This window comes from Armigeres subalbatus, chromosome 3, assembly GCF_024139115.2.
Source record: "Armigeres subalbatus isolate Guangzhou_Male chromosome 3, GZ_Asu_2, whole genome shotgun sequence".
Lineage (NCBI taxonomy): Eukaryota > Metazoa > Arthropoda > Insecta > Diptera > Culicidae > Armigeres > Armigeres subalbatus.
In genome coordinates, this window is record NC_085141.1 from 249,747,764 (window position 1) to 249,762,292 (window position 14,529).

The 14,529-nt window shown below is 44.3% G+C and overlaps 1 protein-coding gene across 1 annotated transcript; it reads right to left on the minus strand.

Annotated features, from left to right (window-relative positions):
- Positions 1 to 2,638: 2,638 nt before the first annotated feature.
- LOC134227911 (uncharacterized) lies at positions 2,639 to 4,651 on the minus strand. Its single transcript, XM_062709617.1, has 4 exons — positions 4,030 to 4,651; positions 3,809 to 3,974; positions 3,053 to 3,563; positions 2,639 to 2,995 (listed from the first exon to the last, which is right to left on the minus strand). Exons 1-4 carry the CDS (start codon positions 4,407 to 4,409, stop codon positions 2,823 to 2,825), a joined length of 1,230 nt encoding a protein of 409 aa, XP_062565601.1. The 5' UTR covers positions 4,410 to 4,651; the 3' UTR covers positions 2,639 to 2,822.
- Between the last annotated feature and the right edge of the window lie 9,878 nt (positions 4,652 to 14,529).

Sequence of the window (14,529 nt, forward strand, 5' to 3'; positions counted from 1 at the left end):
ACGGCCAACGATGCATAAACTTCGCAGCCTCCCGCGGAATGGTAGTCCGAAGCACCTTCTTTCCCCGCAAAAATATCCACAAGGCCAAATGGAGATCACCTAACCAAGAAACGGAAAACCAAATCGACAACATTCTAATCGACGGTAAATTCTTCTCCGACATCACAAACGTCCGCACTTACCGCAGTGCGAATATTGAATCCGACCACTACCTCGTTGCAGTATGCCTACGCTCAAAACTCTCGACGGTGTACAACACGCGTCAAAGTCGGACGCCGCGGCTTAACATTGGGCGGCTACAAGACGGTAGACTAGCCCAAGAATACGCGCAGCAGCTGGAAGTGGCACTCCCAACGGAAGAGCAGCTAGGCGCAGCGTCTCTTGAAGATGGGTGGAGAGATATTCGATCCGCCATTGGTAGCACCGCAACCGCTGCACTTGGCACGGTGCCCCCGGATCAGAGAAACGACTGGTATGACGGCGGTTGTGAGCAGTTAGTAGAAAAGAAGAATGCAGCATGGGCGGGATTGCTTCAATACCGCACGAGGGCGAACGAGGCACGATATGAACGGGCGCGGAACAGACAAAACTCGATTTTCCGGAGGAAAAAGCGCCAGCAGGAAGATCGAGACCGTGAAGAGACGGAGCAACTGTACCGCGCTAATAACACACGAAAATTCTATGAGAAGTTGAACCGTTCACGTAAGGGCCACGTGCCACAGTCTGATATGTATAAGGACATAAACGGGAACCTTCTTACGACCGAGCGTGAGGTGATCCAAAGGTGGCGATAGCACTACGAAGAACACCTGAATGGCGATGTAGCAGACGAAGATGGCGGTATAGTGATGGACCTGGGAGAACGCGCGCAGGACATAATTCTACCGGGTCCGGATTGTAGCAACTACCGCGCAATCACATTGCTGAATGCCGCCTACAAGGTACTCTCCCAAATTTTATGCCGTCGACTAGCACCAATTGCAAGGGAGTTCGTGGGGCAGTACCAGGCGGGTTTTATGGGCGAACGCTCCACCACAGACCAGGTGTTCGCCATTCGCCAAGTACTGCAGAAATGTCGCGAATACAACGTGCCCACACATCATCTATTCATCGACTTTAAAGCCGCATATGATACAATCGATCGAGACCAGCTATGGCAGCTAATGCACGAACACGGATTTCCGGATAAACTGACACGGTTGATCAAAGCGACGATGGATCGGGTGATGTGCGTAGTTCGAGTTTCAGGGGCATTCTCGAGTCCCTTCGAAACGCGCAGAGGGTTACGGCAAGGTGATGGTCTTTCGTGTCTGCTATTCAACATCGAAGCGCAGGCAGGGATTAACACGAGTGGTACAATTTTCAATAAGTCCGTCCAGCTACTTGGCTTCGCCGACGACATAGATATTATGGCACGTAACTTTGAGGGGCCCTCCTTAGCCGTGCGGTAAGACGCGCGGCTACAAAGCAAGACCATGCTGAGGGTGGCTGGGTTCGATTCCCGGTGCCGGTCTAGGTAATTTTCGGATTGGAAATTGTCTCGACTTCTCTGGGCATAAAAGTATCATCGTGCTAGCCTCATGATATACGAATGCAAAAATGGTAACCTGGCTTAGAAACCTCGCAGTTAATAACTGTGGAAGTGCTTAGTGAACACTAAGCTGCGAGGCGGCTCTGTCCCAGTGTGGGGATGTAATGCCGATAAGAAGAAGAAGAACTTTGAGAAGATGGAGGAAGCCTGCTTTTTCGTGCTAGTGATTCGCTGACTCAAAGGTGCCTGCCGTGTCTCAACTGCTGTATGCTCCGCAGCTTCTTTCGTCACCTTTTCAGCTGCTTCGGCTTTTTAACTGCTTCGATGGCTTTAACGACAAACTTGATGCTCGTCACCTTAAGCTTGATCTTAGTGTGAACATTGTACTTGTCTTTCACGAAGTCTTATAGCTCGTTGACTCACTTCCAAACCTCTATCAGCTTAGACTTCCCAAGCTGTAGCTTATCCTGGTTAGTACTAGTTCCCGATTTTGATGTGGACATCCTCTTCTCGAGAATCTCGGATCCTAACTCCTTACGACTTCTCTGATTCACATCAGTCTTCTCCATACTGCTGTCTGCGACATCCCTGGTGATCTCTGAAGCTTTCCACTTCTTGCAAAAACATTCGACGCGGAATCCTTCCTAATTTTTCGCTATTGAAAATTGGACCAATCGACCATTGCGTTCCGGAGTTATTAAAAAAAAATCATTGCTTCTTTCCCCATTTTTCCCAAGGGGGGACAAAATCGAACAAAAACTGCTGCAATGCATTCAAATTAACGCAAATAAATGTGAATTGATGGAAATAACTCAATCTATCTCCCTAAGGGGGTCCCCTGAGAACTCGACCGGAGGTCTTACGAATACCGGAAGCAGCGCCAAAGCCACCAGCTATCAAAATACCTCTAAACGAATTCGCGAACGGTTATACCGTCTTCCTCCTTCCTTCCTTCATTCTTCCTAATTTTCCTTCCTCTTCTTCCTTCTTTCTTTTTGCTTCTTCCTTCTGCCTTTTCCTTCTTTTTTCCTTCTTCCTTTTTCCCTCTTTCTGTTCGGTTGTTAGTAACCATGACATTGCAAACACTACAGTACTACAAAAGCATCAGCCGGACAATGCCAAACAATTACACCATAATTTTATTTAGATGATTTAGATTTATTTAGATTTCGAACAGAGAAAACAGCTCTTGAAGGGATTGTACTCTAAGTCTAAAATAATCTTTTTCGGTTTTCCGAGACTGCCAAGTCATACAAGTCCAACTGCACTAATAGCTTCGTTATCACCGTTGTTAGTCCAGTAAGCCTCTGTTCAGCAACGATGGTAATTCACTACGAACAATCCTGCGGTACTCTTCATTACTGTAACAGGGATCATCCGGATTCGTTTCGTTGTAGTTATCCATCGACGTCTCGGTGAGCTCAATGAATTTATACTTCTCGAAAACGGCGACATGGAACACTTCTACAAAATTTGAACTTTATTTAATCGGGTTTTTTAAAACACATTGTAAGCAATTACCAAGGAACCCGTGACGGATGAGTTCTATTTGTAGATCTACCAGAGTGGGAATGTTTTTAAGATATCCCATCTTATCCAGCACCGTCGCAAAATGTTTGTGATACTCGTAGAGGATTCTGCTTCGATAATTCGTCTTAGTGCGATTATCGACGATCAAGTCCAGTAAACTATGAACGTCCATGGCTGGTGAACCCCAATGACACGCCTGATAGTCGATCAACATCGAATCTTCGATGCGCCCATCCGGTTGTCTCTTGTGCATTATGTTTTTCCACGTGAAGTCAGCGTGGTTTAGAACATTGTAGCCCTTGGTTAGAAGATCCGGGGTGTACAGATCTTGTAAACGCTGACCGACTGATCTAAGAAGGATTTTAAGCTTCTTCACGAATGATTCGCAGCCATCCCATTTTTCAACAGCATCACAGAACTCTTCGAATCCTTTCGTGAACAGGGAAAGAACTGCTCCTTCCGCTAGCATTTCTTTCACACTGTTCGTCGATAAGTCCATCGTCTAAAAACGAATAAATTTGAACAAGAACATGAAAAATCAATTGGTTTATATATAATTACTCAGAATTCTGTTTTTATAACCTCTACTTAGCACCAAAATCTATGCGACATGATCCTAAAACTCTTAAATAATTCAAAAGAATATTTAAAAAAAATAATAATATACGTTAAACATTTTGGATGAGCGCCAAAACTCAGAAAATTTAAATCTTGTACATCAAAATTCTGAGTAATTTACACCCGTACCTTCCCATGGAGATAAACCGAAGCAGCGTGAAAATTTGCGATGTTCCGTATAGTTGGAAGAGCCTCTTCAAAACTATTAACGCTCTCTCGTCCGGGAGTCCAGCCATCGGGCGTCAGACTCTGCAACACAATAACGACATTTGGCTGCAGCGAGGCATGTATCAACCTGCAAAAAATATGCTTTACCAAACCAGTCGATCAAATAATGTGAATATCTTTACCTCGCGACCTCCAGATGTTCACCAGCACCGCTCAACACCTTCACCATAGCCGGAAGAATCTCGCTGTACATTTTGATCTCTTTGACGAAAAGAATATTGTCCTTTGCAACTTCCTTCTTGAAACCCTCAGCCACTGCCGGGATTTTGATTATCAGATTTATTTCCTGTTCGTCGGACTCACGCTTCGAACGATATCGAATGCAAGTGCGGAACATGACACTGGCATAGTGATCGCCGGGTTTGGTAGCCGGAAGTAGCTCATAACCACCCGCGACCTCAATCGATGGATCGTTTTCAGATTTTTGCAAAATTTCAGCAAAAAATTCCTCGTTTAACCAGGCGGGAACCTGCAATTCGTCCGAACTGTATTCCTCTGCCATGGTGAACGTAACGAACAAGACTGTGCGTTGCCTCCAGCTCAAAGACGCGAGTGACCCGTGGAAGAGGTTTCGCAATTTATTGAAATCAGTAGATAAGCAACGTCATGCTGATGACGAGTTCGTTTGTTCTGTAGCCAAGCAAAACTGACCGCCTCTCACAATCATTCTATCAAGATACCGTCCATTAGGATCGGATTGATCAATTAACACATGGCAACTGGTCAGCAACTTGTCTCTTTAAAATTGAATTCTGATAATTTTTTTGTGAAAATGATTCGTAAAGTCTGTAGCTCACTTTTCATCAAGAAGAATATAAGAATTTAATTTCTATAGAAATAGTTTTCCCATTGTACCTACACACGTAAAATAAATCGCAGATTTCTGTCAAATTTCACCGAAATCTCAACAGCAGAACTGTTCTGTGAATAATTTTACAGATTTTCGGTGGTTTTGACAGTTCAACAAATAAAAAATCGCAGAAAAAATGGTGAAATAATTACCGAACAATTCTGCTGTTGCGATTTCGGTGAATTAATGGTCATCGATTCTTGAAAAAAATGGCTTTCTTTTATATATTATTCAAACTTCTAGGTCTATGTCATAAAATGTGTGCTTACAAGCTTTTTAAAACTATTTCATTAGTAAGGGGTGATAAAATGTAGGAGGTTTTCAGAATGCCTTATTTAAAAATTTCAACATCATATTTAAGTGTAAAATTGATCCTATCACGGGAATCATACCTCATTTTACTATTCATACTGTTTTCCTGACAAAAAAAGAGGCCAAATGTTATCATACTGGTTCAAACCATGTTTGGATATCCTTAATAAAACAATTACGTACCGGTCATAAAAGTAGGTAGAATCGTCGCGTGGCGAAGCGTTATCTTATCTAATTGATAATAAACATAATGAACTTTCGGACTTATCCACGGTATCGATCGAAAAAACGTTACAGACGGTCTTTCTTTTTTCAAAGTCATCATAGAAGAAAAATATGTTCCCCCTTACTTGTTTGGACAAGTTACATTTTGCGAAAGAAGAGTAGGTTCGAGAATTTCTCAACAACTTCAAATTTCCAATAGATTTCAGAATTATGCTATAGAAATGAACCGATGTGATCGTGACTAAAATGCAAAAAAAAACCGATGAGTACTGTACCCTAACTCTCGTGTTGAATTTTAACCCTCCAGTAGGTTCCTCCAAGTCAAGCTTACGTCAAGGGTCGATGCAGCTCTCTTTGCTTTTAATTTCATTCATGAGAGACAGAGTGAGAAAACCACCTAACAGTAAGTTAAGAAATAGAACTTAGTACTAAAGTTGAGATTTTAAAACTTTTTTGAAGTAGGATTACGTCTTTCCGGAACATTGGGGGTCATTCTGCAGTTTCAAATTTGAGACCGTCACGAAAAGTGGTCAGGAAGTATGGGCTAATAACTCAGCCGTCTTTCAACCGATTTTAAAGATTTTGGTGTTAATCGATCGACGAACTCTTTAAGATTTTGCTCAACTATCGAAAAAAATGCATTCAAAGTGCTGAACTATTGAAAAATTGAATTTTACTAGGCACTGAAAATCGGTAAACCAACCAATCGCGTATGTGCATCCCAAGCACAGACATCAAAATCGTGCAACCTACGGGCTCGACTCCAATCTTCAGTTCAACTTAATTTTCCCGGAACATCGCCATCGCCATCGCCAAAAGCAACAATCTTCGGACTATCGTTTAGTTACTGTTAGTGGCGCATTTTGGAAAGAAAATCGGTTCTTCTCAGGACCAAAATTTTATGAGATGAAAGAGTTGATTGCAAAGATGGCAGCGATTACGGACCCCGGATACCAGTGGCGTCACTGAAAATGTTTTCTTAATAGTGACTATTTAGCAGAAAAGTGATTTTTTACGCAACATACGGACTATCGTTTGTTTGCTATGAATGATTAGAAAGGCGCATTGTGGATCAAAATCGATTCTTGTCAAATGTACTAGGTAGGTGGGAGGTAGAGCCGAAATATTTTCTTCAAAGTGCACATCATAACCGCTTGGCGATGGTAGAAAGTTAGAATCTGTTATCTATTAAAAGTCCGGGAAGTAAACAATGATGACGTCTCACATCATTGAGTTGCGTCAAATGAGATTTTCCCAAGATTCTGATTTCGGTGTACTTGCTGTTTATTATTGGAAAGGCGCGTCATTGGAAACAAAATCTTCTTTTTACACGAGAGGTTGAGCCGAGACAAAAATCTGCAAAAAATGCAAATCATAATCGCTTGGTGACGGGCAAAATTCTTTGTAGCAGCCTATGCGCTCCTTGCATGGAGACGTTGCAAAACAATGTATTAGAATGGATGACGTCTATCGTGTTCCAGCGGCAAATCCTATATTGGCTGACAGTGGCATCAGTAGTGGAAATTCATTTCAAAATTTTGATTTCCGGCGTGCACGGTACAAAAATTCCTCTCTTCTTTGAGTGAGACTGTGGCCCTGAAAGGGCGGGCTTGGCCAGCTCGACACGCACGAAGATGTCGTTTATGAGGCTGTTTATAATACTCGACGCTTTCGATGAGACGCCCTTGATGATGTTTCTCCTCAGCCTTTTCACCGCCGGTGATTTCTGGTTGGCGTTGCGATGTAATTGTCCTGCCGATTTTCCGAGAAAATCAGACTTCGGCTGGTCAGAATACGTTTGCATGGAGTTCGAGGCCCCGCCCCTTTGAGAGCCGTATCATTGGCATTTCGTTCGATGCCAATGCATTCGTACATAACCAGGGCCTCTTCTTCTCCTTCTTCTTCTATCTCACTCATTCCGCTGATTTCGATCGACCACGTACGACTACGCGCCGCACCACAGTAGCATTTTTTCCAAGTGTTTTTTTCTCGTTCGTTCGCTGTTTACGTTTTCGCTTCGTCACGTTGGTGTTATTTTCTCCCGGACCCGCCATGGGAGACTCGGTGGCCGATTCGGTCGCTGGAAAAGTGCCTAAGTGCACTGCTCTTGGAGGCGCGGGTAACCCCTCCAAGCAGCTTTTGCAGAGCAACGTGTTCTCGCCGTTGCCGCTTGATGACGCCGAAAAAGAGGAAGAAGCAGCAATCGCAGCTGCCGCAGGTGCAACCGGAGCGGAAGGAGAAGTGCCCGCCCGTGTTTGTCAAGGGCGATCCACCGGATTTGCGCCCAAAAATTCGCCAGCTGATTGCTAAAGGGCTGAAATGTACTTTTCGGCTCTGCAGCGAGGGCGTGAAAGTAATGCCGGCAAACAAGGACCATCATCAATCCGTCGTGGAGTTCCTCGAGGTCCACAAGTATGAGTACTACACTCATGACCACCCCGGCACGAAGCCGCTAAAGGCTTTGCTGCGAGGACTCCAGGACATGAAGGAAGAGGAGCTAAAAGCTGAGCTCGAAAGTTGCGGATTGAAACCGGTGACCATACACAAGATCGCTCGTCACGACAAGACGAGGAGATATCACAACCAGCTTTACCTGGTCCACCTGGAGCACGGCTCCACCACGTGGAAGGACCTGAAGCTGGTCGGCGTTATAAATTACACCGTCGTTAACTGGGAGCGATATCGGCCAGTGCACCGCGACGTCACGCAGTGCACCAACTGCTTCAATTTCGGGCACGGCACCAGGAACTGCCGCATGAAGCCGCGCTACAACAAGTGTGGCGAACCCCATCTGACTGATGAGTGCGACAAAATGGAGGTGGCCGATCCCAAGTGCGCCAACTGTGGCGACAAACATCGGGCCACCACAAAGGGCTGCCCAAAGTGAGCCGAGTTCCTGGAAATTCGGAAGAAGGCTTCCACCAGGACCATTCCGAAGAAGAACCGTGTTCATGTAATCAACGAGGTGAACTTTCCAGCCATCCCGGCTCCCCGTCGGCGTCCCCTGGCAGCGGCAGCTGCATCGGTCCAAGCTCCAACATCGTCGGCACCATCTACCAGCGAATGGCCCCCGCTCCCTCCTCCTGTGTTCCATCGGCAGTCGGAGAACGAAGCCGTCCCATCGGAAGAATCTGCTCCGCTGTACACTCCGGAGCAACTGATGCCGATCTTCGCACAGCTCGCCACTCGGCTGCGCGGCTGCAAAACCCGCTTCGACCAGGTCTTCACTCTTGGCATGTTCATCATCGAAAATGGCTGCTAGGGTGGGCCTGGTCAACTGGAACGCTTGCAAAATAATTGAGCTGAAGAAGGAAATAGACGTGGCGTTCATCACCGAAACGCACCTAAAACCGGAGGTGAACGTCAACATCCCGGACTTCCGTATCGTGCGACTCGACCGGCCGACCAGGGGAGGCGGTGTGGCCATCGCTCTTCGCTACAACATCAACTGTCGTCTGCTTCCAAGCTTCCAGCTCAGTGTCATCGAGGACATCGGTGTCGAAATCACCACTTCGGTCGGCACAATCGCGCTCATCGCGGCGTACTGTCCAACGCAAGCTAAAGCCGGCGATGGATCATCGGCTGCCCTTCGGAGGGACATCGTCAAGCTTACGCGGAGGCAAGGCCAGTATACCATTGCCGGCGACTTGAATGCCAAACATCAAGCCTGGGGCAACAGTCGCGGCAATCGAAACGGCACCATCTGGAGCAACGATATGGAGGAAGGTCACTACACGATCTTGAGCCCGGATTCCCCCACTCGGCTGAGTCGGTCCGGTACCCACGCAACCCTCGACCTATACATCACAAACATGAATGGTCATGTCTCGCAGCCGGTCGTCCACCAGGAGCTCAGTTCGGATCACTATCCGGTGGTGGTGGAACTGGGCTCCTCGGTCAATCGGCACAGCAGTTACGGTGAAACTACCATCGAGTGAACTGGCAGCGGTTCCAGCAGTGCGTCGACAACTTCGTCGATTACGAGGTGCGTCCGGAGACGCCAGAAAGTATCGACCGCCAGCTGTGCGCCATCGAAGAGGCAATCTCGGTGGCCCGGGAGCAGCATGTCCCGAAGGCTCGGCAGCTAAGTAACTCCTTAAACATCGATACACTCACCAAAGATTTGATTCGATTGCGGATTGTCACTCGCAGGCAGTTCCAGCGTACAGGACTGCCTGAGCTTAAGGCACGCTGCAATCGAATCACAAAAATTATCAAGGCCAGAATGGTGGGCCTAAAAAATAACGACTTCTCGAATAAGATCCGCACTCTCCCAGATTATGCTAAGCCTTTCTGGAAAATGACCAAAATTCTAAAATCCAAGCCTCGACCCATTCCACCTTTGATCCCACTAGACAATAATGGCTCTAAGGATCGCTTGATAACTCCTGCAGAGAAGGTCGCTAAAATAGGTCGTCACTTCGTCAGCTCACACAATCTTGGGCAGAACATCGTCAGTCCACACGAAGCAGCCATCAACGAGCATGCTAACAACATCCATTTGATTCCCAACGACTTCTCGGAGGAGTTGGAGATCTCAGCTGGTGAATTGACGGCCTATATCAAATCGTCGAAGAACATGAAGGCCCCAGGCTTCGACAGCATCCTGAATCTCGAGCTCAAACACATGAGTGCTCCGTTCTTTGAGCACCTCTCACTGATCTTTAATCAGTGTCTCCGTCTCAGCTACTTCCCATTGTTCTGAAATTCGGCGAAAAAGTCATCCCATCCGAAAGCCTGGGTAGTATACTTCCTCTCCCAAAAGTAATCTTCCCATCAGCCTCAGGGTTAACCAAGCTATTCGAAAAAGCGACTTACCACCGGCTACTTAAGTCTGCCGAAAATCTCAACATCTTGCTCGAGGAACAGTTTGGTTTCCGACGCGGTCGATCAACTGTACACCAACTGACCCGAGTTACCAACGTCCTCAGACGGAACAAGTTTGTCTCGAAAACATCCGCCATGGCCTTACTCGATGTCGAGAAGGCATTTGACAATGTATGGCATGATGGCCTGGTGTACAAACTACAACGCTACAATCTTCCCAGCTACCTGGTGAAAATCATCAACAATTACCTGTCGGCAAGGACATTCCGGGTCTCAATCAACGGAGCGAGTTCTAATGCGCAAAACATCGTCTCAGGCGCCCCCCAGGGCAGTATCCTCGGGCCCCTGCTTTTCAATCTGTTCACCTCCGACATGCCAGAACCTCCAGAAGGCGGCATTCTGTCTCTGTTCGCAGATGACACATCCATCGTCTACAACGGTAGAGTGATCAGAGCGCTAGTGGCAAAACTCCAACGAGGCCTGGATGCCCTGACAGAGTACCTCACCAGCTGGAAGATCTGTATCAACGCGGCGAAGACCCAGGTCATCATTTTCCCCCACTCCAAATCCCCTAAACTTGTTCCGCCTGGGGACTTAAAATCATCCTCAATGGCACGACTGTGGAATGGGCCAATGAGGCCGACTACCTTGGCTTGACCCTCGACAGCAAGCTTATTTTCAGGCAACAGGTTGACAAAACGGTGACAAAAGTGTAACGTCTTGTTGAAACTACTGTACCCTTTGATCAACCGCCGGTCGTCATTGTCCCTGAAAAATAAGCTTGCTGTCTACAAGCAAATTTTATTGTAAATATTAGTGTACATAGTAGTTAGGTTATCAAATTAAAAAAAAAACACACTAGCGCCTCCTGAAGGCCGTCATGATACATTATATTTTAAAAATTAAGTAAAAACATAAAAATAATAATAATAATAACAATAATTAAAATTGAAGCTGGAGGGTCAAGCCAGCCGATCACTGTACATGTTAAAAATAATTGTAGAACAAAAAATGTTTAAATAAAGATGAATTTTACTACTACTACTCCTTCTTCTTCTTCTTCTTTTATTTCTTCGAAGTGCAAATTATAATCGCTTAGCATCGGCTTGCTTGCTCCGCCTTTCGTTCGTTCGATGCCAGTGCTTTCGTACATAACCAGGGGCTCTTATTCTTCTTCTTCTACTTCTTCAAAGTGCAAATTATTATCGCTTCCGCTTGGCGTCGGCAGCAGCGCAAGCGCTCTTCGGAGGGGGATGCTGCGAAAATTGATTCGTATGATGGTGTCTATCGCGTTTTAGCGGTAACTTATCCGAGTGGCTGACATTGGGGTCAGTAGCAATGAAATGAAATTTTCTCTAGATTCTGCTTCGGTTTTGTTGCTGCCTGTGATTGGGAAGGTGCATTACTGAAAACAAATGGGTTCTTTCCAGAATCATAATTTCACACGAGAGAAGATTGAGCCGAGACAAATATTTTTCAAAGTACAAATCATAAGCTTTGTTGCTGCTTGTGATTGGATAGGCGTATTGTGGAAAACAAATTGGTTCTTATAATAACCATCAGGGGCCTAGGGGCCCTCCTTAGCCGTGCGGTAAGATGCGCGGCTACAAAGCAAAACCATGCTGAGGGTGGGTGGGTTCGATTCCCGGTGCCGGTCTAGGTAATTTTCGGATTGGAAATTGCCTCGACTTCCCTGGGCATAAAAGTATCATCGTGTTAGCCTCATGATATACAAATGCAAAAATGGTAACTTGGCTTAGAAACCTCGCAGTTAATAGCTGTGGAAGTGCTTAATGAACACTAAGCTGCGAGGCGGCTCTGTCCCAGTGTGGGGATGTAATGCCAATAAGAAGAAGAATAACCATCATATTACATGGGAGTATTTTGAGCTGAGACGAATTTTCTGCAAAGTGCAATTCATAATTGCTTGAGACCAACAGAACAACGCCGTATTTGAATAAATATGAAAATTGCTAACATTTGAGTAACTTTTCAATCGAATATCATCTCTAGTCCCAGCACCTACTAAACAGGGGTATACTTGAAATAAACATTCTCTCACCAGGTTCAACTTGGCATTCAATATGCATGCATTCTCTAGCACAGACATCACTTTTCAATAGCTAAGGGTTTGTTCACAAATTACGTAACGCTTTTGGGGGGAGGGGGGAGGTCCAACTTGCGTCATACTTTGTTACACTAAAAGGTGGGGGAGGGGTGGGTACTTGCAAATGTTACGCATAACGCGAAAAAAAAATTTAAGCTTTTTTTTAAATCACTGATTGAAGTATTGTTAATATGTCATAATCAATATGAAGAATACGCATCAAGCTTTCCTCTTGACTACCATACTACCCATAATTGTCTTATGCTAGTCTTTGTAGTTTCTTACTTTTTATCTCAGAGCAGGCTATTTTGATGTATTTTTTTGGGGAATCCTAAGAAACAGCGATTTTTGTTCGAATAATTGTTGCTAAATTTCGAGGCACTTTAATTAATTAAATTAAAATTTGAATTCTATTTTCTTTTTTACTAGCTGCATTCGTGATATCCTTGGTTTTAATCATGTGCCGTTCCTATTCTAACAGTGTTAAATAAATATCAAAACCCACATGCTTCAGAGAAAGAAGAAAATGCTTTAAAATTTTCTCAGTTACGCGTTACATGGGAGGGAGAGGGGTAACAAAAATGGTACTTTTTGTTACGAGGGGGAGGGAGGGGGTCAAAAACTCGGATTTTTGCGTTACGTAATTTGTGAACAGACCCCAACGTGATGCAATTTTCAGATTTTTTGACGTAAAATTACGTCTTTTGGTAAGATAGGGGGGTCATTCGAAAGTTTCAAATTTAGGATCGTCACGAAAAGAGGTCAGGAAGTACGAGCCAATAACTTAGCCATTTTTCAACGGATTCCGGAGATTTGGGTATGAATCGATCAGTAAACACTCTAAGATTCTATACAACTATTGTAAACAACTGATTTAATGCATTTAAATATTGAAAAATGTAACTTCGCCAACCACTGTTGAAATTGCATTTTAACAGTTAATTGCCTAAATTTCGGCTATTAGCCATCCGGCATGAACATGCATAAAATGTTGATGATCAAACTTCGTATCCTCTATCGCATTATACGTAATTTTACGTTCAATTTGCGGTCGTATCTTTGATACAACTCTCTACTTTTCTACTGTGTTCAAATAAAAGATATTTTAGTTACTAGATAAAGATTGTCGCTGTCGTCGCTGTCCGGAACATCTTTTGCTGGCGAGGATAGGGGAGCTGAATGTCAAAGAAGGAAAATCCATACGATTTGACAGCTTGGTACCAAACATGTTCCGGACAGCAGAACAAAGGGAACCGAAGCGACAATCTTTATCTAGTAACTAAAATATCTTTTGTTCAAATGTACACCCTAGGTTTCAAATGAAGAAAATAATTTAGAATGAATGCCTGGAGGAATTCAGAGTTAATTCCTGGCAGAATTCAGAATTAATTCCTGGAGGAATTCAGAATGAATTTTTGGACGAATTCAGAATAATGCCCTGGAGGAACTCAGAAAGAATTCAAGGATGAATTGAGAATGAATTTCCGTAGGAATTCAGAATGAATCCTGGTGGAATTCAGAATTTATTCCGTGTGGAATTCGGAATGAATTTCTGAGATTTTCAGAAATGATTCCTGTGGGAGGTTAGAATAAATTCCTGTCCTTAACATCTCCTGTAAGCCTGCAGATATCGTAAGACAGTTTTGGGATATTCTGGGTCATCAAAATTGTCCTTGAGTTCAGGATTTGGAATCTACAGCTGTTAAAATTTTGTTTAGATACTTATAGCTTTTGATTCAGAATTAATTCCTGGTAAAATACGGAATGAATTCCTGTGGAATACAGAATGAATATTTGGTGGACCAAAGCATGAATTCAGAATAAAGGAAATCATTCATTCTTATTCGATTTTATCGTTGCAGATGATGACAGACATACCAAGCTGTACGATGGTGGTACAGAAACCATTCCCCGAGAAAATCATTCTGAATTTCTCCAGAAATTCGTCTAAATTCCTCCAGGAATTCGTTCTGAATTCCTCCAAGAATTCGTTCTGACTTCCTCCAGGAATTCATTCTAAATTCCCCCAGGAATTTATTCTTAATTCCCCCTGGAATTCATTCTGAATCCCCCCTGGAATTCATACTGAATTCCTCCAAGGATTTATTCTGAATTCCGCCCGAGCTCCCCCAAAAATTCATTCTGAATTACCCCAGGAACTCTTTCTGACTTTCCCCAGGAATTCGTTTTGAGTTCCCCCAGGAATTCATTTTGAATTCCCCCAAGCATTCATTTTGAATTACCCCAGGAATTCATTTTGAATTACCCCAGGAATTCATTCCGAGTTCATCCAGCAATTCA